The following is a 22,162-nucleotide window of genomic DNA, read 5'->3' as shown; positions in this document are numbered from 1 at the left end:
CAAGAAGCCGATCCAAGAGAGGAACAGAGAAACTCAAAAAGATGAGGAAAAAATGCTGCTTTTGATTGCACTTGTCAGTTGCAAGTTGTCTCTACAATAGAGGAAGTTTTTAAAAAGTTTGTGTGTGTCCATCCATCCATCCATCCATCCATTTATCCATCCATCCATTTATCCATCCATCCATTTATCCATCCATCCATTTATCCATCCATCCATTTATCCATCCATTTATCCATCCATTTATCCATCCATCCATCCATCGGCATCCAATTCAGAAAAGGTGGCTTGAAGTTAGTGGTTTCAGGAATCTTTGGCTAGTGAAACCGGATCTATGGAAAGTCATCTATGGAAAAGATACTTCTCATACATATCCCATCACAGTAGGAAAGACAAACAAAACTGTGTAAAGTAATATGGGTTACAAAGGAACCACAGCCAAATACAATTATCCTTCCAAACTCCATTTCCTGTTAAGTGTTGTTAAAAAGATTTGTATGCCACATTTCTGACAACTTAACGATGTTCAGGGAGAATTAGAAAAGTTCCTAAAAACGCAACAAACCAATTAAAACAAACAAACCCAACAACGAAAGCCATTACAGCAAATGTAAAAGAATACACAAAGGAAAACTGTGCTCATGCACAAACCCTCTGTGAGGAGTTTGGGGTCAACCCGACAGTCCTAAAAAGCAGCTGGAAAACTTCACCACACCAGCAGAACTCAAAGAAGCACAGATGCAACCACTAAGGACCGGCGAAGGTGCCAAATCTTAAAATATCTTCCTCCAACACTACAGTTGTCTGGAATGGAATTCAGTTTGTAGTCTAAGATGGTTGCCTCACACTGTCTCTTGGTTGCCTCCTGTGTGACCCTAGATCCGTGGTGGCGAACCTTTGGCACTCCAGATGTTATGGACTACAATTCCCATCAGCCCTTGCCAGCATGGCCAACTGGCCACGGTGGCAGAAGCTGATGGGAATTGTAGTCCATAACATCTGGAGTGCCAAAGTTTCACCACCACGGCCCTAGATCGTTCATTCCCTCTTGGCCCAGCCTACCTCACAGTACTGCTGTAAGGATAAAAGGTGCAGAAGCCACATAGGCCTCCCTCCCCAAGAATTGTGAGACACTTAATTTTTGTTGCTGTTGTTGTTAAAAAGACACCTCAATAACATGACAAGGCAACGCTACACACCTTGCAATTTTTCCTTGGCCTCTTCGAATCCAAATTGTGGCTCTGTTTCAAGGACGCTGGTATTGGGAAAGGAAAAAAAAAATAAGGAGAGAATAGAAACATTGTTAGGAAGAAAGATTTTACACGTGCGCACTGCTCAAAGAACTCTAAGAACTCTTCAGCTGGACAAACTCATACTGGGATTTTGGGGGCTTTTTTCTGCATATATCATCAGTAGGCCCCAAAGGGGCAAATGTATTGCATTAGTCATAAAAGACTTCTCAGCCTTTTGGCTAAGATCAAGCGCAGTGTAGTCATAAAAGGCTGACAGAGACACTAGACAACAGGAGATGACGTTCAGGGAAGGAAGTTGTTCGAAGAAGGAAGGAAAGCACATTTGAAAAGAGATATCCCAAGACAGTACCAACTAGGAAGGTTCAGAAACACCCCATCCCCATCCCTATACCCCAGTTGCACAGTGGCAGATAGGAAGGAGCTCCAAAGGGTGATCACTACTGCACAAAGGATTATCGGCTGCCCTCTCTCCTCCTTGGAAGAACTCTATCATTCCCGAAGCCTAAAAAAAGCCCAAAATATTCTGAGGGACCCGTCTCATCCAGCACACTCTCTTTTTGAACTGCTACCATCTGGCAGACGATACAGGTCTATCAAAACTAGGACAAAGAGGCTTAGAGACAGCTTCTACTCTAGAGCTGTGGCTATGCTGAACTCCGCGACTTCGTGTTGATGTGTTTGGGGCTGTGTAGGGATGGTTGGAAGAAGGGGAAAGTGAGGATGATGTATGAGTCTGAAATTGTGTGCATCGAGGAATGCTGCTGTAAATTTCATTGTGCGTGCACAATGACAATAAAATGCTTATGCTTATGCTTTACACACACCTTGACCCCCATGGTAATTCCCAAGCCGGTCCACAGAGATACAAAGGCCTCATCCCACACAGTTCATCTTTCTTCTGTGCTTAATCAATGACATCTACTAGTCAATTTGGATTAGGCCACACTTCTAGCTCACAGCTAGGGTTTATACTCTTGTTTCCCATAAAAGTAGATAGAAAATGGGATAGAAAATGTTAACAGAGAGAAATTTTTCTCTCTTTCTCACAATACTAGAACCAGGAGGCATACATTGAAAATGCTGGGGGGAAGAATTAGGACTAATAAAAGGAAACACTTCTTCATGCAACGTGTGATTGGTGTTTGGAATATGCTGCCACATGAGGTGGTGAGGGCCACTAACTTGGATAGCTTTAAGAGAGGCTTGGACAGATTTATGGAGGAGAAGTCAATTTATGGCTACCAATCTTGATCCTCCTTGATCTGAGATTGCAAATGCCTTAGCAGACTAGGTGCTTGGAAGCAGCAGCAGCAGAAGGCCATTGCTTTCACCTCCTGCATGTGAGCTCCCAAAGGCACCTGGTGGGCCACTGCGAGTAGCAGAGTGCTGGACTAGATGGACTCTGGTCTGATCCAGCAGGCTCTTTCTTATGTTCTTAAAGGTGTTTCTCAAAAAACTCCTTCCTTCACAATAGATGCAGTGACAACAGCATTCCCTTGAGCTGCTCACTCCTGCTTGTCTGGATTTTAACATGCCTGGGAATGAGCGGCTGAGGAGCAGGGGGAGATTCCCGGTTGCTGTTTCGACTGAAGAATCTTTTGCTTCCATCTACTCTGCAAGCAAAGACTGGAGGCCTCACTAGAAGCGGCCAGAGATGGAGCCCATGAAGAGGTTGCTACCCGGTCCAGCACAAACATAAAAAGAGAGTGTTATCTACACAGGTGTGCAGAAACCCAACTACTGACAACTACACAGTGTTAATAAGGAAGAAGTATCCCCTTTCAAGTTCATATATAATTTAATTCAAGTGGGAGGGAGGGGGGGTAAGGAACCCAGATGCTCAGTTTCACACGGAGCAGTGGTAATTTGATACCCCTTAACACGCAACAGTTGGAGGCGGCAGAACGAAAGTCATTAGCACGTTCGGCAACGAAAACCACACTGGACATTTAATATCTCTTAAAACGGTGACTTGAAAAGAGGATGAACACCTACTCGGAAACAGCTTTCGCTCCCCAGTCAAAGACGTTGCCTGCCAGAAGTCCCTTCACCAGGGCAAACTGTCTCTCCTCCCAGCCCAACGTGTCCAAAGACTCAATCACGCTCTGATAGTATTTCAAAGCAATGCCGTTTTCTTTCTGCTTTACCTGCAAAAGAAAAGGGTGTGGGAAAGGGGACAAATGAGAAAGATGCAAAATAATGCATTTGAAGAGTGGGGTGGGGTGGTGGTGGGGATCCAAAGGTTACACCCATGTTTTCCCCAGACCCTCTATCTCATTATTTTCTCCTTTGATCAGCAGCAGCTCCCCAAAGTCGGTCCCAGCCATTTCTGCCTCTCAAGATACTGCACGATTATCTGCAAGACTGATGTACGTTGAGAGGCGGTGCTACTTAATTATAACCGGAACATTAGGAAGACGTACGTACCTTGGAATAGGGATCTGGGAAGTTGAATTCGTTCAGGCAGTGCTCTCTGGTATCCAATAAGCTCCGAACAGTTAAGGTGCCATAAGCACTGAAAAGAAACCAAGAGCACATGGGTCAGCTACCGCGAAAGAGGAAACAGCCTGCCTCTTGCCTCCGGCAGGGGAAATAACCGGACTGTGGCTGTACCACTCCACGGGGCTTTTCACCTTGAACTTAACCAAGCAACCCAAAGCTTCTTGTGGAATAACCCCCCCCCCCCCACTCCACTGGTGAATCCAAAACACAGAGGCTGCCTCTTCCCACCATGTGACAATGACCCCTGTCACATGCTTGCAGCTCACTGGAAGACAGTGAATAAGTGCGCCGTGCCTCTTTTGACAAATCCTGTGCAAAACACCCCCAAGTAAGAGACTGACATAGGAACAGAATATGACCAGCTGCCTTGTTTTCCCAGAACTGAATTTCTATAAAACATCCCATCAACAAAGTCTTCGGCTCATTCCGCACATGCAGAATAATGCACTTTCAAACTGCTTTCAGTGCTCTTTGAAGCTGTGCAGAATGGCAAAACCCACTTGCAAACAGTTGTGAAAGTGGTTTGAAAACGCATTATTTTGCGTGTGCGGAAGGGGCCTTCATTTCAAATTATACAACGCTCTTTGTAGCACTGGAAAAATCTGAAAATGGAAAGTGAACGGAATTCTTGCAAGCAGCTAAAAAAAAGGATGAAGTTACTATGACCTTCCTAGGATTATTCTGTATAGAAATGAAGGAAGGAAATCCATTACTGGCATTGATACTGGTAACCAACTACAAATGGGAAAAACAAACAAACAAACCCTGTCAGATCTGCAGCAGCAGCTATCAAGTTGCACAAAACAGTTTTCTTGCCTCACTTCCTTGGCCGTGATTCAACTAGCAAAATTTTCTGGAGCCATTTATGCCAGTGGTTGGTTCCTTATCTTTTTGACCACCAGCTGTCTTTGGGTTGTGACATTTGGGTGTGGTGCATAAGCCCTGCCTGCTACGCTGCTGCTTTTAGATAAAACACTTCACATGGCAACAGAAGCAATTCATGCACAGTTTCAATGTCGTCATCCATCAAAAAAAAAAAGGCCCACAGGTGGAACCATTCCAGAGACTCCCACACCAGCTGGTGTTTTAAAAGTGCCTTGCCAGCGTGGTGCAGTGGTTAAGAGCAGGTGCACTCTAATCTGGAGAACCCGGTTTGGTTCCCCGCTCTGCCACTTGAGCTATGGAGGCTTTTCTGGTGAACTAGATTAGCTTGTGCACTCCAACACAGGCCAGCTGGGTGACCTTGGGTGAGTCACAGTTCTTCGGAGCTCTCTCAGCCCCCCACCCCCACCTCACAGGGTGTTTGTAGTGGAAGGGGAGGGGGAAGAGAAAGGAGATTGTAAGCCCCTTTTGAGCCTCCTTACAGGAGAGAAGGGGGGGGATATAAATCCAAACTCCTCTTCTTCTCTAGCAAGAGGTACACAGTCCCAGCTTAAGTCTCTGTGGCCCTTGGTGTCTGTGGCCCCCGGTGCAGACTTACAAAGGCTGTTGCCGGAGCGTCTGAAGTTTATCCCAGTACTTCTGCCGGAATTTCTCTGCTCGCTCAGCTGCATCAACAGAGTCTGGCTGGCTGGCCACGGCACGCTTCGCAACCTGGCAAGGGGACAAGAACAGGATTGACAAAAGCCAAGTACATTATCTAGGCCTCTGGGTCTGTGTGTGTGTTTGTTCTAGAAGAGAAGCAAACATTTTTAAAGGAAGCAAACAAAGGGGATTGTGAGGCACAGATAATGCATAAGCTGAACTGTTAGCATCAGGAAACCGACTGCGTTGGATCGTTTCCTGGATGTTAATTATCAGTTGCCATGAAACCAACAACAGGCCTATAAACCAAGAAGGCAGGAGCGAAATTCTAAGAAATTTCAGAGCAGCCATTTGATCTCATACCCAGTAACTTTATGTTGGATCCCACTAGCTTTTCCAAGGTGGGAGAGACAGGAGGGGGCACCTTTTATTCCCTGAAAATGAAAGGCTGGGAATTGTGAGACCTGCGTGGACAACTGCCATACAGGATAGGGGCTGGAGGAAGAAGGAGAAGGAGGCTGATAGAACCCAACCCTTTATTTACTATTGTTAACAATTTATATCTACTGCAATGAAATAAGAAACAATATCAACAGAATGAAATCAGCAGGACAGCACCAACAAAACAAAAGAGGGGGAAAGATAAGAACATAAGAAAGAGCCTGCTGGATCAGACCAAAGTCGATCTAGTCCAGCACTCGGCTACTCGCAGTGGCCCACCCGATGCCTTTGGGAGCTCACATGCAGGAGGTGAAAGCAATGGCCTTCTGCTGCTGCTGCTGCTCCTGAGCACCTGGTCTGCTAAGGCATTTGCAATCCCTGATCAAGGAGGATCAAGATTGGTAGCCATAGATCGACTTCTCCTCCATAAATCTGCCCAAGCCCCTTTTAAAGCTATCCAGGTTAGTGGCCATCACCACCTCCTATTACCAAATTACCAAAACAGTAATTACATCCCAGTAAACATATTACATCCAATCGGGGGGCGGTGCGGGGGAGAGGGGAAGAATGAAAGACCATGAAAGACAAGAGGGAAGGTAAACACAGCAAAACAGAGCACCATAAAAAGGTAGTAGATATACTCTCTCTCTCTCACACAAACACATCTGGTAAAAATCGACTAACAAGCCAAACTTTCATAGACATTCTTCAATTTGTACTACAAATCACTCTTCGAACAAGGTACTGTAGTACTAGATAGATAATATTTAATTTTCTGGTTATAGAAAATATTCTGACACTATTACTTAGAAAAGTGGAAAGCAGAGGTGGATGGTACAATGGAAGGCCAAACAAGAAGGATCAGAGTTTAGAAAAATTAAGATATGGGCCGAGGAAGTGTCTAGGCATGGAACCGTCACTTAAATGAATGAGTTTTCATAAATACCCTTCGTAGAATTCATGACCCGACACAGGCCCAGTTTTCCACAAAAGAAATCTTGTAAAATCATGTATCTGCTTAACTGAAACTTGTCACTCATTCAAGGTAAGGCACAAGGCAAAACAAATACATAGCCACAATATGACAACTACCCCCACTAAGGTCAAAACACTATAAATTACAATTTAACTGTCAAGTCAAGATGGCAAAACAGAAGCAGGTATTAGAAAGACTAGCAGCAAAGTAAGATGTTTCTGTTAAAAAGCCACTGTGTCTGGATAGTGGCTAAACAAATCCGCAGGAAAGTCATTCCATGACTCTAGGCCATCACCAAAAAGGCCCCGCAGGGACTAAAAACCATGTTGAACACTTTGCCCAACAAAAACCCAGGCTGGACATCGTTTGCTGATCTTAGCATGAAAAGCAGGTTCATACAGCAAGTGGGAATAAGATATATGCATTGATTAATTTTATGCATGGTCCTCACCCCATCCAAAGCATCCTCGAAGCAACTGAGCCAGTATTTCCTAGCCATGGCGTCATCTGTGAGGTCAACTGTGTCGGGGACATATACAGACGGGTCCTTCAGCAAAGGAAGGTTAACCAGTGTTCGCTCCAAACGATCCATTTCCAACATGTCAAACTGAGCGCAGGATGGAGACGGAAAAAGGTTATGAACAAAACAGTAAAAACCAGACTGGACCAGCAACCCATGAGCATTCAACTGAATGCAAGGTGAGATAAATACGAAAAATGCATACCTTCCTTATAAAAGGGTGCTAACATATAGTGCTTAACAGTGACTTAATAAGCCTTCTTTGGTGGCTCTCCGCTTAGGACTGCCAACACAAGGAGCCAGCACAAGGCATGCCCTGCTACACAGAAAGCTGGCTGTGCATTTGGACCGGGGGTGGGTAGGGTGGGATCATGTGGTTCTGTCCTAAAGAGACTCACCGTGCCGCTTCTTTCCCGCTGCATGGGGCAGATATCGGGCGATGTGCTCATGAGGCCAGAACTGCCGGCGTAGTTTTCTCCCCAGCTGTACTGATTGGGATCTAGAAGGTGGTGCGAAGGGGAAAGAAGAGCTGAACGCCGCTACCAAAATGCCAGGAAGGCTTTCAATGAAAATAAAGCAGTTCCTAAAGCTAGCCAGACATTACATGGAAGCAAGGGTAGACCAGGACCAGTTGGATAGTAGGGGAAAAATATTTAGTGAGAGTATTTCAGCAGTAGAATCATCTGCTTAGGGAGGTGGGGAGCTCCCCCGCCCCCCCGCCCCCCGCAGTCTTCAAGCAGCAGCTGGATAAACACTTGTCAGGGATGCATGCTCTAGGCTGATCCTGCAATGAGCAGGCATTTAGTGGCCTGTTTGGCCACTTCCAACTCTATGATTTTGTGAAACTGGGCCTTGCTAGAGGGAAGTCACAGCTGGAAGTCAGGCTTCCTCTCCCCTTGCCTCTTCATTCAGAGAAGCAGCCGCTTTTGGCACAAAGAGGCCACCCGGGGGGGGGGGGGGGGGGTCCACAACGCAACTGTTTTATGTTGCTAAGCTCTACTGTTTCTCAAGATGGAACAAGAAATGGCGGCGGGGGGGGGGGGGGGCTCTCCGAAGAGGCTTGCTTGGATATTCTGGCCCCCTGCGGTTGCAGGACAGAGTGGTGGTGGTACTCACTGTCCTGTTCGGCTCCTTTCAAGAATGCCCCGATGGCTCCAAGATAGCCTTCGTGTCTCAGGAACAACGCCTGCACCTCTCCCTGTCACAAGAGGCAAAAATTAGGTCTGGAGAACGCCCTCGAGAGTAACTGCGCTTTTCTAATACGGCTTTATCACTCTTCCATACAAATCTTGGTTGATGACTTCAGCTTCAGGCTGAAATTATATCACCGTGCAGTGAAATTCGACGAGACAACAAGCACGGCTCTTCAACCAGGCTCCCAGCAACTGCTTATGTGAACACACCCAATGCTGTGCTATACTGCATCAGACCCATAGAACATTGTGCTCTGTTTTGTCCCCTTAGACTCACAGTGGTTCTTCAAAGACTCATACAGAGGTCTGACATATCCACTGCCTGGGATTTGGAGCAAGAACATACCTACAGGAAATGGTGCACTGAAATCGTGCCCCTCCCCCAATCAGATACATCTTCCCTTTCTTGGAAGACCGCCTCTCCTGTGGTCAGGTCTACTCATTCCTTTTCAATCCTGGTTAGACCAGCTCTCTGGAGGGCTGATCTACCTGTTGTTAAGAAGAATTGGTAGGTGGCTTTCAATTGTGGGTAACCAGTGCCCGTTGCTTCTTAATGGTGGGTAGACCAGCCCTCTAAGCAGCAACAGCTTCCTGTTTTGCATGGGGGCAACTTTGGCATCCCTAGACAAGTAGTACCTGGGGCTCACACCCTAGCTTGCCGTGCCTTGGAGATGCTAAGGATTGAGTTCAGGACCTACTGAATGCCCAGTAGTTGATCAACCCCTATTGTGCTAAAGAACAAACAGCCACCAAAAGGTAAAAGGGACTTTTACTGCAGCCTATAACTGAATATATTCATACAGACTGCTGTCCTATTTTGTTCCACACTGTGACTGGCAGCAGCTCTCCTGGGCCCTTTCCGCACATGCCGAATAATGCACTTTCAATCCACTTTCACAATGGTTTGCAAGTGGCTTTTGCTATTCCGCAAAGTAAAATCCAGCTGCAAAGTGCATTGAAAGTGGATGGAAAGTGCATTATTCGGCATGTGCCAGGGATGGATGGCGTGCGAAGCTTGATCTCAAGCAGCCTGCCACAGTCTCCCCCCACAGACATGAAGCTTCATTATAACGGGGAAGAGCTCTGATCTAGCCCTCCCAGCCTTTCCCGATTTCAGCAGCTCTCAAAAGTCCTTGGCAGATGTTTTCCCCAGCAGCGCTAGCAAGACTATATCCTCAGGGAAGACTTGGAGATTGACGCTGGATCCTTCTGCGTGCAAAGCACATACTCGACCAACAAGCCATCGTCCCTGCCTGAAAAGGGCAAGAGACAGGCTGCTCCTCTTTGTGATCGTTTCCTTCCCACTGTGTCCTGAACACTGAATTGTTCTGCCTTGGGGGAGATGCCAAAACAGCCTCTTCCCCAGTAACTTTGGCTCTGCTGTTTTCCTTTCATGGACCCAAAAAAGATCTGCAGGAAGAGTACGGCTGCAATTTTTTGGACAGAAAAAAAAGGGAAAGAGACGAAGGCAGGATGTTCAAACATATCATTTTTCACCCAGGATCCTCACAAAGACAAGACACTGGGAACTTTTGATTTTAGAGCACCTCAAAGTCCCATTAATGAAAAAGTTTTAAGCCAAAGTCATGTTTTATTGCTACTTAAAATTAATTTTAACTGGGGACTTTTGATTTTAGAGCACCTCAAAGTCCCGTTAATCCCATTAATGAAAAAAGTTCTAAGCCAAAGTCATGATTTATTACTACTTAAAATTAATTTTTAGTAGTAATAAATCATGACTGTGGCTTAAAACTTTTTCATCAATGGGATTAATGGGACCGTGAGGTGCTCTAAAATCAAAAGTCCCCAGTTAAAATTAATTTAAAGTGCTCATTTTCTGGGCTAAAATGGCTCGAGATGGTTTACAGCAGTGGTTCTCAAACTGGGGGTCGCAACCCCTTTGGGGGTCGAACGACCCTTTCAAAAGGGTCGCCTAAGACTCTCTGCATCAGTGTTCTCCATCTGTAAAATGGATAAATGTTAGGGTCGGGGGTCACCACAACATGAGGAACTGTATTAAAGGGTCGCGGCATTAGGAAGGTTGAGAACCACTGGTTTACAGCTTTAGCCGATCACACATCTGGAAACACACCCACCAGCTTAACTGGCCCGCTCAAAGCTGAAATTGCCTACATTTCACAGACCAGGTGATCGGGAGCAACAGCCACAGAAGACCCTTGCTTTCACATCCTGCATGTGAGCTCCCAAAGGCACCTGGTGGGCCAGTGCGAGTAGCAGAGAGCTGGACTAGATGGACTCTGGTCTGATCCAGCTGGCTTGTTCTTGTGTTCTTATGACGTGCTACGAGGTTTGGGAAATGGTCAAAAGGACCCTACCTTGGAGAAGAAATTGATGCTGTAAGTGATCGTGCGCATGGTGACGGGGTGCCCTCGAATGAAAAAGCCCCCAAAATATATTTTGTTCAGGTTGTGGAGCTTGGCGTACAGACAAGCAAGCTGTCCGATGTCATTGCTGATCATATGCAGCAAGCTTTTCGCCATGTCCTCTTTGGAAAAATCTGCGAAAGCAAAAACATTAGAGGGGGCGGATTAAAGCCAAAAGGTTTCTCGCTAAGTAAATTCTGGTCTACATCCAATCGAAGAACATATGCACGCAGGGCTTTTCTACAGTGCATCAGGGATTGAGCTGAAGGACTAGACTTCGCTATGTCTGTTCATCTCCAGTTCAAAGACTGGAACTATTACAAAGAATAAATGATTAATAGCAAGACAGAAACTCAAGAGGACAAATCCAACTGCATACCCTGTTTCCCCGAAAATAAGACAGTGTCTTATATTAATTTTTGCTCCCAAAGATGTGCTATGTCTTATTTTCAGGGGATGTCTTATTTTTCCGCTCCACAGCTGCATGCTCTGGTCGATGGGCATGCTTCCAAACAAAAACTTTGCTATGTCTTACTTTCGGGGGATGCTTTATATTTAGCACTTCAGCAAAACCTCTACTATTTTCAAAAGATGTCTTATTTTCGGGGAAACAGGGTATTTGTGGATTTGACAAGTTCCCCTTATAAGACAAGCCTAGGGCCAAGTTCCTTTCCAGCTTTATATCCATGCCTCAGATATATTCTGATGCGGATAAAATATACCTTCTTCTCTCAAATTTGGATCCGTACATATCCTATAGGATCGGCCTTTTTGCACTGGTAGCCTCAAAGATTCATTCTAAGACTATATGGAAGGAAATAGTATGATTGAAATTTGCACAAGATGTGTTAGATTCTAGCTCAGATACATTGGAAAAGTGAACTGAAAGGGACTGAGGGTCCATGAATATATTTTAGTCTTAGTTGGTAAAACTTTTATTGTAAATTATGTTAATTTATACTTTTTAAATATTGTAATGGCCTATGGCTCTACAATAAAGTCTTACTGTAATAACTGTAACTGGATTGTGTGAGCTTTACAAACACTGTTCTCAGTTAGTACCTTTGTCAGCTGTGGCAGACTTCCCAAAACTACTAGCTATTAGGTTTCCGCTGAGCCCAAGAGTTTGGTAGGCGCCGCCATACACGTCTTTCACCAGCATGTCAACGTTTGTGTGCTGTCCTTTGGAAGCGAGCTGCAGCAATTCATCAAATTTCTAGCAAGAAAACAAAAGCAGACCTCCCTCCAATGACCACGCAGTCAGGTCGATGATACTAACACGGATCGTGCCAGGGACATGGCTACCAGTGCTACCACCCCCTCCTTGCCAAGGAATCACAGAACAATCGGAAGGAAAGGTGAAAGCTCTCTCTGCCTGTTGCTCGCCTGCATTTTGCAATATCCATGATGTGGGGAGGCTCCCTATGACAAGAACCTGAGAATCTGGAGGACCGTACCCAGTGGTGAGATTCAGCCAGTTCGGCTGAACTGGTAGCTAATTTTTTCCTTCATTCGCTGAACCGGCTGAATCCCACCACCCCAGGAGAGGGTGAGCGACAGGTTTTTAGAGCCCCCTAGCTCGCCCTTCCAGGCCAAGCTGCTGCTGCCACCTTCCCTCACCTCCCCCCACCCGTGGCCCAATCCTCCGCAGCAGCCAGGTAAGTGGTCAGGGGGGAAGTGACCGGAGGGCAAGCGGGGTGTGTGTGTGTGAACCATTAGATAAATTAATAGATAAATTAAACCAACCACTTCAGAGTGCAGGAAGGGGCTCTAATGACTGGATGCTCTTCCATTCCCACCCCAGCAGCAATCCTTTCTGACCACCACTTTAGTGAGAGCTATATATCCATCTAGGACCGTGGTCAGCAACCTGCGGCTCTCCAGATGTTCATGGACTTCAATTCCCAATTGGCCATGCTGGCAGGGGCTGATAGGAATTGTAGTCCATGAACATCTGGAGAGCCGCAGGTTGCAGACCCCTGATCTAGGAAGACCAGCACCACTTTTCCCTCACTCATAGATCCACAGACATAAATTTCCAGGTATTCTCTAAGATGCAGCTGAGTAATCTTCACTTCCCAGTCATGCACTGTGTAACAGACATGGGATCACTAGTACTACCTTTGTTTTTGTAAGCAATGCTCCAAGACCCCAGAATGTGCCTCCTCCAATTGAACTTCCTCCGATCCATTCAAATTTATCCTCCGTTTCCACCTGCCAAGGACAAAGCACAAAAGGTAACAATTAGCATTTTCCCAAATGAACATATTTGTACTTAGCGCAGGCTTGTTCGGACAGTCTCCTCTCCCTAAGTATCTTTCCAGATTCCTTGTTCGATCAGAAAGAGATCTTCTGTTCAAATAACTGTCAGGCATCTCCATTCACATTATGAAGAGAGGACCTCTTGCTCATTAGAAATCTGAACATTTGTGCATTTCTGCACGTGACAAAGTTGAAGATCTAATGCTTCATAAGCCAGTGTGGCTTAGTAGAGTGGCAGATAGGACCCTGAGTGACCGGGATTTGAACCCCCATTTCTACCACGTAAGCTCACTGAGTGACCTTGGGCCCCTGCATAAACTCTCAGCTCTGCCTACCTCACAGGGTTGTTGTGAGAAAACAGAAGAGGGGAAAGAGGATGTTCTCAAAGTCGCTTTGAATCCCAACAGGGGAAAAAATGGATATAAGTAAGCAAGTGCAATGCATCTTCTTTACCATCCATGACATAAAAGACCCAAGAGAGAAATTCCTGCAAGAGTTTCCGTAAACAACTGGATTGTCCCAGTGAGAGACATACAATATGTTATCTCCAGGCTGCCTTATATGTTTCTGTAACATGCAGGACAGTATTACTGGCTAAAGCAGCTGATAAATTACTGGAAGACAGCGGATATAATTATTTTGAAACTGCACATTTTTGTTTCCCGCTCTTATATCGCTGTCCTTTGCTCTTAAGGAACCACATGAAGATCTCTGGTTGAAATAGTATGCTAAAACGCACACCTCATAAACGCCAATAAAACTGTTAAGAAGGTTTTACACACCTTTACTATAGAAACTCCGGAGCCAATGTTGACAAGTAAATAAGGGAAAATGTTTGGGTGGTTCATCTGAAATCGGAATTCTGGGTCCGCATCCTTCAAGTATGCAAACGCCTCGTGGGGGATGTTCTTTAGGACAAAGTTGCACCCTTTGATCAAGCAGGTCATGACATCTTCTTTGTCCACCCTAAAGGAAAAACACCACACACATTGAAGGTGTTTTTAAAATTATCAATACAAGTTCTGGCTGAGGAGCTTGGCCTTCTAGTACAGATGCAGCTGGCTCATCTCAGGAATCAGCTCAGGTTTCATTATCCACAGAACATTTCTAGCCCTTCCCATTACAACAAACCAGAAAAAAGAAACATGGATGTTTCTGATACAAGATTCCAGTGAAAAAGGGGTGAGACCAGCCACAAAAATTAATACAACTTCAAATATTCACCAATAAAAATGTTCAGGGTCAAACAGTGGGTAGGGAGAAAGAGAAGACCAGAGTTTCACAAGAAGAGTTGGATTTATACCCTGCTTTTCTGTACCATAAGGACCGCAGGAATGTAGGAATGCGGAAACACATCTGGTTCACCAGACAAGCCTCTGCCACTCAGGTGGAGGAGTGGGGAATCAAACCCGGTTCTCCAGATTAGAATCCACCTGTTCTTAACCACTATGCCACATAGACTCTCACACAGGCAGAATTATGACCTCACACAGCCAATACAACAGCACCAAACCAACTGTGTGCAACGCCAACCCCTCTTGCCATTGCATCCCTACAATGCTGTAACTATTTCCCCCCCACGACACACACCTTTGAAGCCAAATGACTCCCCTTCCTTTCAGAACTCTGCTATGGCATCACCGCTTTACCTTGGCTTGGAGAGAGGCAAGCATTGGCTACCCTGCGGCCAAACCCTACCCGACAACAGCTAATCATTCTCACAGGGAGGCGCTTCTTCCCGCTTCCACTTACTTCAGTCCCAGCTTCTCCTCAATAAGGTCTTTGAATTTGTACGCACCACCTCCAGTGGCTTTGATCACTTTCGTTTCTGTGTTGACGAGATGGTCTTTGATGAAATCCAGGCAGGTTTCAATGTAGGCGTTCTCAAACTTAATGAAATGCAGCCGAGCTGTTATCTCTTCTTGGACGGTGATTTCGTACGGCGATTCGTGTTCCGCGTCCTTTGGGACCGAAAACAAAGCAGGCTTTCACTTTTGACGCTGGCATGCTAGGACATCTTTGAAAAGCTACTTCACAGGTTGTCTTTCTTTTACTGCATCGAATAACCTTGTGCCGTATTCACAGAATCACAGAGTTGAAAGAGACCCCAAGGGCCATCAAGTCCAACCCCCTGCCATGCAGGAACACACAATCAAAGCACTCCCAACCTATGTTCATCCAGCCTCTGTTTAAGAACCTCTAAAGAAAGAGACTCCACCACACTCCGAGGCAGTGAATTCCCCTGTCAAACAGCCCTGACAGTCAGAAAGTTCTTCCTAATGTTTAGGTCCGTGGTGACCCAGATGTTGGCACTCCAGATGTTATGGATTACAATTCCCATCAGCCATTCTGGCAGGGGCTGATGGGAATTGTAGTCCATAACATCTGGAGTGCCAAAGGTTCACCACCACTGGTTTAGGTGGAATCTCTTTTCCATACTTGCACGCCTCATGCATTTCACGCAAAAGTGACTTACAAATTCTAATAAAAAACAAAAGTAAGAAAAACGTTCCCTGCTTATTTTTCAGCAAAATGCACTGTCGTGTTCTCTAGATTTCCCAAAAAAGCAGACTCAGTTGTAAACAAAATTCACATTCTTGACTGAAAATCAGAAGAGCTGCACTCTGGACAGGATCATTGTCCGATCTGAAAAGAGGCGCAAAACCCCCCCAGCAAACATGACCCCGGCCATCCTCCTAGCCCCAATTATTTATTTGATTTATATCCCTCCCTATCCCCGCAGGGCTCAGGGCGGGTCCCAACATGAAAACTTATAACAATTAGCTAGCAACAGCTCTTCTCAGGCTTGGTTCAGCAGTGCAAATCCCACAAGTCTCAGATAACTGCTCTGGAGTTTTCGTGAGAAGGTCAGGTACTAATCAACAGTCCTCAGAAAAAATGCTCCAGAAAACCCACACTGCGGCACGTCGCTGCCTCTCCACTTACCTTCCCTGACTGATCAAAGGATCGTACCCTCGCCACTTTGTGCTGCACTGTTGAGTAGTAAGCCAACTTGGCCAAGGACCCACCTGAGGGAAAAAAACACACACCAAAAACAAAAGGTACAGTTGCATGCCAGACAAACAAGCAAGCTGTTGGAGGAAATGTGGATGTTACTTCGCCCACAGCAAACTGAGCTCAGATTTCAAATGAAAATCGGGCCACACGTGTCAACAAACTTTGCGCTATGAACCATGGCAAGAGCTCTACAGCTTCAATATTAGGAAAAATAAACCGGGTTGGGGGGGGGGGGGTGTTCCTTCACCTTTTTTGTGCCATGGACCCCTTGGCAGTCCTGTGGAGTCTATGGACCCCTTCTCAAAATAATGTTTTTAAATGCATAAAATAAAAAGGAAACCAATTAGCAATGCAGATGTCACTGTTGTGAGCATATAGCACAAATTACTATTAGGCCCATAGTAGCATGAGCATCAGTAGATAAGAAGACTACAATCACATGATCTAGCGATGGGTCTAATTGGGTCTACTGCAGTGTTTCCCAACCTTTTCGAGGTCAGGGTACCCTTGACCTCACTCTTCATATCTCACGGTACCCCTGCCGCCACCCTCCACCTTCCCCTCCCATTGCCCCTGCTTGCCACACACCCCACTTTCCCCTCCCAGGATGAAGGGAAGCACTGGGGGGGGGGGTGGCTGCTGACCTTGTGGCAGGCCCTGCCCCATGGGCCAGCTCCATGTCCTTGCTGGCACCGGTGGGAGACACCACAAAAATGGGGGGGGGGTGGTAGTGTTGCCACGGTACTCCTGGGACATGCTCACGGCACCCCAGGGTATCACGGAACCCTGGTTGAGAATGGCTGGTCTACTGTAATTTCAAAGTAGCAATGAGAATAAGCAGTATGCTGAGATATCTGCGAGAACCTTAACGTGATATGAAAATATCTGTGATCTCTATTGGTGACAAAGTCACAGGAATGCCTAGCAGTACTGCAGTCTGTTGCCTACATTCATAACTGAAAGAAATGCTAAATTGCAGTGAGAGGTTAGTGAAAACAAATATGTCATTTTCCCTAATTCAAGTCCCCTGAAATCAATCCCCTGAAATCTATTCTGGCTGGCCTGCTGGGCTGGAGGGTGTGGGGCGGGGGGTTCTCTGTATCTTCTGGGTTTTACCCGAAGACACAGGCGTATAGAGCAGAGCATCTTTAATTCAGAGTTATTCTATTTTTCATCTTCTCTCTTGGAGGTGGAGGGATGGTCACCCACTTTCGAGTAAATATGATAAAATGTCCTTGCAAAATTCAGTATTGCTCAACTGGCAACAGTCACTGTCTTCATATTTAACCTAATCTCCAGAAAAGCTGAAAGTACTAAAATAGTCACTCCGCCCTTCCCTTCTGCTGATAAAAAGCTGCATATTTCCCCAGCAAATGTACACAGGAAATTAAACCCTTCAATGTTTTCGTAAAGTACGCTAGCCAACTGGAAATAAGCTTTTTGAATGTGAATGCTAACTTTGACTTCCTTCCTAAGGTTTTCCTCCAAGAAAGAAAAATAGAAAGAAAGAAACTCTATACACTAAGCTCAGAACACAAGACTCCACATCCGACATAGGGAGGCGGATGGCGATCAACAAAAGATACAAACAAAAACAGCCAGTACTGTGGATGTTCAATGCTTTTTTAAGGGTACATTTGAAAGTTTCGTGTCTTAACTTTTCCTTTGTGCTAGTGGGATAAGTGCCAGCATGAAATAAGCTAGTTATAGCTTGCTGAATAATAGCGGGGAGGGATACGTACATAACTTTATTTATTTTATGTTTAAATATTGATATTCTCATCTTTCGCTAGAGGATTTTATAAGAAGCTTTGGCTGAGAGAAGATCCAAAGCAAGCTTTACTCCCGAGCGAGGATTTGAACAGACTAGACATTCAGTGGGAAAGATGTTCTCCAGGTAAACAGACATAAGGAGCACCAGAAGTTAGCTTTGGCAAAGGGAATGCCAAAGTCTCCCAGAATATAAATTTAGAAGGGTACAAAAAATGCCGTACATGGGAATTTGAGAAGAAAAATCAGTCATCCAAACCCAACATAAATGCCTCAAATAGATTAAACAACCTATTTGTGGATATCTCTGTTTTGTTTATAAACAAAAATAAGATGTGTATCACATTTCTGTTTGGAAAAACAAGATTATTTTGTGAGCACAAGGACCTAGCATACCCTTCCCCTAGCACGTAACATGCAACGTCTGATTTTTATCTGGATTTTAGCAGCTTTTTTCTAAAACTGTTTGGGACACACACCAAGGGATATGGATGCATCTAAGGTTTACAGCTAATCCTTGTGCTATAAATTCCATCCTGACCCAGTGAGAAGATGGAGAAGCAGTATTAACCCACATTTCCTGTCCATGTTAACATCTAAAAGCAAAGCCATCAACCCAATCCTGAGAAAGGCCAGGTACCCATCTCAATTCCTCAAGCGCTCAAGCCCAAAAGAAGCCTTCTCTTTTAAAGACAGGCTATGCGGAACAGCGGTTTGAAGACATAAGATACCAACTGCAGGCCGTTTTAAACAAAAAAGCCAGGGTGTGTGTGTGAGAGAGACTCTCATTTGCTACAGTAAAACTTACTCCAAAGCAAAAGAAACTAATAAGGTTATTAGGAAACAAATTAAAGGTCAGGAAGCATTTTAGATTCCACTGTTCTGTTAAAAGGATCATTTGTAAGTAAAAAGATATGTTTACTTGGGTGTATGGGCGTGTTTTGAACAGTAATGTAAATAATGTATGAAATAATGCATAAGTTAAAAGATTTTTAAGAAGAAATTAAGACTGATTCCTTGCCATGTCAGGACCTCTTTGCTACAAAATATAAAATGCTGACCCTTTTGTTTTTCTTTTAATTTTCAGCCCAAAAGCAAGTCAATTACAAATAGACAATCCAAAATAATGAATACCGTGGAACTGTAGCACATATATAATTATTATAACGCACAGGTGTTAGTGTTGTGATGTTTGTGTTGCCGAAGGGAAAAAATAACTGGAAAACAAGACTGTGACTGAAAACTTATGCCTTTATAGAACATCTTCTGTATAATTCTATGGGCTCACTTTTTTATATTCAGAATCGTAATTAAGTTTAGTTTATTCTCTGTCCCCACTCTTCATTTAAATGTGCATATAGTCTTATGTTTCCATGTTTAAAATAAAATATTTTACAAAACTCCAAAGCAGCCATTTTCTTCAGGGAAACATCTTTTACATAATTCCATTGGCTCTCTATTTTATATCTAGAATTGTAATTAAGTTTAGCTCGTTCTCTGCTCTTATTCTTCATTTAAGTGTTCACGTAGTCTTATGTTTTCACATTTAAAATGAAAGATCATATTTTCTGCAGGGAAGTGGATCTTTGTAACCTGTAGATGAGCTGCAATCCTGGGATCTCTCCAGCCCATCCCTGGAGGCTGGCAACCCCATGCATTTGAGGAACAGTTTGGACTCATAAAAGCTTATGCTATAATGAAATTTGCTAAAAATGCTGGTTTTATTTCGAGCCCCCAACCCCACCCCTTTTGTTCATTCTCTCCCAGGGGGGAGGAAGGAGATCCTTCTCAGCCTGTGTAGAGGTTCTTGATTATTCTGTGGTCCAGGGAGCCATAAGCCACACTTTCCAAGCGGCTCTGCTACCTGTCAAGGAGAAGGCTCCCCATCCTGAGTAGAAAACGCGCACAGCCTCCCTAAAAGAACTTGTTTATGTACCTATTTCTCTCCCCTTCTCAATATTCCCCCACCCGCAGCCTCCTGAGCCAGAGGCATGCTGGGTTTCGTAGTCTCTTCCCCATAGCTGCCCATGCCTCGGACAAGAACGCGGACTACAACTCCCGACAAGCACCGCTCCACCTGCGACTCCGCGCTGCATGCTGGTATTCGCAGTCCGCTTCCCCTCAGCGGCGACGGGAGATTATGGGTCTCTGCACTTCACTTCCCGGCGTGCTTTGCGCGAGGGCGTCCCTCCCCCTTTTTCCCCTTCCTCACTCCCGTACGGACTGTGGCGGCTGCGCCGCTAACTGGAAACGGAGGGCGCTTCGCTTACCAATGTCGATGGCGAAGCGCTTGGCGTTCTCCAGGTTGCGGAAGATCTCGTCCGGCGGGAGGGTGATGCTCTTGTCCAAGCTGCCGCCGCTCACCACGACGCCGCCGCCGCGCCCGCCCCGCGCCGCCATTTTGGACGCATCGACCCGCTCTCTGCGCGCCCGGCCTCATTAAGCATGCAAATATATGCGCATATGTTTTGCCTAGCTAATACGTGAAGAGGAAAGTGAAAGGAGGCGGAGAATGCGAGGTGTTGCCCCGCCCACAGTCTCCAGAAGCCCCGCCCACAAGCTTCAGTCTGCTTCTGCTTTTGGGATAACATTTTCTCTATCGCAGCTTTGAATAGCGATTATCAATAATATTTTTCTCAAGGAAGGTTGCCAGTTTCCAGGGGGTGATATATAAATATAATATATTATTTTCATTTATATAACCTATATTCATTGATAAAAAATTTATATTCGTGTATTTTATGTATTATATAATGTGTATTATATTTTCAGTCATGTTTATATTTTAATTTATATTATGTAATTTGTTTGTATATTATATATTCATATATAAATATGCTATATACATTTATGTATTATGTTCATATATAAATATATAATATACACTGGAATTTATATATGTATTATATTCATGTATTTAAATGTATGTGTAACCTCCTTCTGTGGGTTCTGTGGGGCAGAACCTGGAATGAGTTGCAAAGAACCAAATTTAAACAACAAAATGGTTTACTTTTCTTTACAATTAACACTTTTAAAACATCAACATTTAACGTTACAATTCAAGGTCCTGTTCAGGTTGCATTTCAAGTCCTTCTATTTACAGTCTACTGATATTGCCAAGTCCAAATCTTCTTTGCAAGTTGGCTGGCTCCTGAAGACTCCAAGGGCTTGATGAACAGGTTGCAACATGATGAAAGTCTCCAGGAGAACTCTCACCCATTACAACCACAAAAGAAACCCTGAAACAATAAACTCCAACATTTACAACACAGCAAAAACAACAACTACCTTCCCAGTAGTTCCCAACAATATTGAAATTACCTTAACAAGGTGTTAAGGGCTTATAGAAATCAAGGTCCGAGTCTGGTAGCCTTGTTCTTCTGCAAAAGAGCTCTTTCAGCCTCTCTGCTGCTCCGAGTCTCCACCCCTTACTGGGTCAACCCATTCTGGGCCAACCCATTCTGGGCATGGGGGTTACATATGCATTATATTCATATATAGATATACTATATAAATTTATGTATTATGTTTATATAATATGTTTCCAAGGCAGACACGTACGTCTCCTGCAAGGAAACTCAAGGTGGCTTGCAAACTCCTTTCCCTCCTTCTCCCCACAACTGACACCTTGTTAGGTAGGCGGGACTGAGAGAATTCTGAGAGAACTGTAACTAGCCCAGGGTCACCTAGCAGGAATGTAGGAGTGGGAAAACAAATCTGATTTCCCAGATAAGAGTCCACCGCTCATGTGGAGGAGTGGGGAATCAAACCCAGTTCTTCAGATTAGAGTCCACCTACTCTTAACCACTACACCACACTGACTTCAGTCGAAAAGTGTGAATACACAGAGATATAAGCTGCTTTATCAGATCTTTGTTTTGTATAATCATAATATTGTTACTGCGTGGCGTCCCACAATAGTTTCAAGCAGGAAGTGCCTGGTTAAAATCTTGCAGCTGCCTTTAATTCGGCTGATAACCTTCCAGCAGTGTCGGTACGGCCTGCTTCTCCCTCTTATCCGCAGTGTGGCCGTAATAAGGTTGGCCTTGCTGGACAAATGGTCCATGCTAACCTTAGGGTTGCCAATATCAAGGTGGAGGCTGGAGATCTGCTATTACCCTAATATTATTACCAGATAACAAGAGATCACCTGGAGAAAATGGCCACTTTGGAAGGTGAACTCTACGGCCTTCCCCTTCACTGGAATCCCCGCCCCCTACTCAAAACCCACCATTTTCAGGCTCCACGGGATAGAATTCTGTCAATCAGGTAGACATGAAGGTTAGCTCTTGCAGGCTAAAGATTACAATAGACTGAACTGG

The 22,162-nt window shown here is 44.8% G+C and overlaps 1 protein-coding gene across 2 annotated transcripts in view; it reads right to left on the bottom strand.

Annotated features, from left to right (window-relative positions):
- Nucleotides 1–20,275, bottom strand: part of PANK4 (pantothenate kinase 4 (inactive)) — a 28,999-nt gene extending 8,724 nt beyond the window's left edge. For both annotated transcript variants that reach the window (XM_048518909.1, XM_048518910.1), the window contains exons 1-14: nt 20,111–20,275; nt 15,999–16,081; nt 14,805–15,013; nt 13,835–14,018; nt 12,912–13,004; nt 11,853–12,006; nt 10,743–10,924; nt 8,330–8,411; nt 7,612–7,712; nt 7,145–7,300; nt 5,233–5,345; nt 3,678–3,765; nt 3,246–3,397; nt 1,197–1,252 (exon numbers count right to left, since the gene is read on the bottom strand). In XM_048518909.1, the coding sequence (XP_048374866.1) occupies nt 1,197–1,252; nt 3,246–3,397; nt 3,678–3,765; nt 5,233–5,345; nt 7,145–7,300; nt 7,612–7,712; nt 8,330–8,411; nt 10,743–10,924; nt 11,853–12,006; nt 12,912–13,004; nt 13,835–14,018; nt 14,805–15,013; nt 15,999–16,081; nt 20,111–20,240 (1,783 nt within the window). In that variant the 5' untranslated portion in view covers nt 20,241–20,275. The remainder of the gene's footprint in view (nt 1–1,196; nt 1,253–3,245; nt 3,398–3,677; nt 3,766–5,232; nt 5,346–7,144; nt 7,301–7,611; nt 7,713–8,329; nt 8,412–10,742; nt 10,925–11,852; nt 12,007–12,911; nt 13,005–13,834; nt 14,019–14,804; nt 15,014–15,998; nt 16,082–20,110) is intronic.
- Nucleotides 20,276–22,162: the final 1,887 nt, after the last annotated feature.

The sequence above is a fragment of the Sphaerodactylus townsendi genome, linkage group LG16 (assembly GCF_021028975.2).
Source record: "Sphaerodactylus townsendi isolate TG3544 linkage group LG16, MPM_Stown_v2.3, whole genome shotgun sequence".
In the NCBI taxonomy this organism is placed as follows: Eukaryota; Metazoa; Chordata; class Lepidosauria; order Squamata; family Sphaerodactylidae; genus Sphaerodactylus; species Sphaerodactylus townsendi.
The sequence above is the reverse complement of the archived record's forward strand: the minus strand, read 5'-3'. Positions and strand labels throughout refer to the sequence as shown.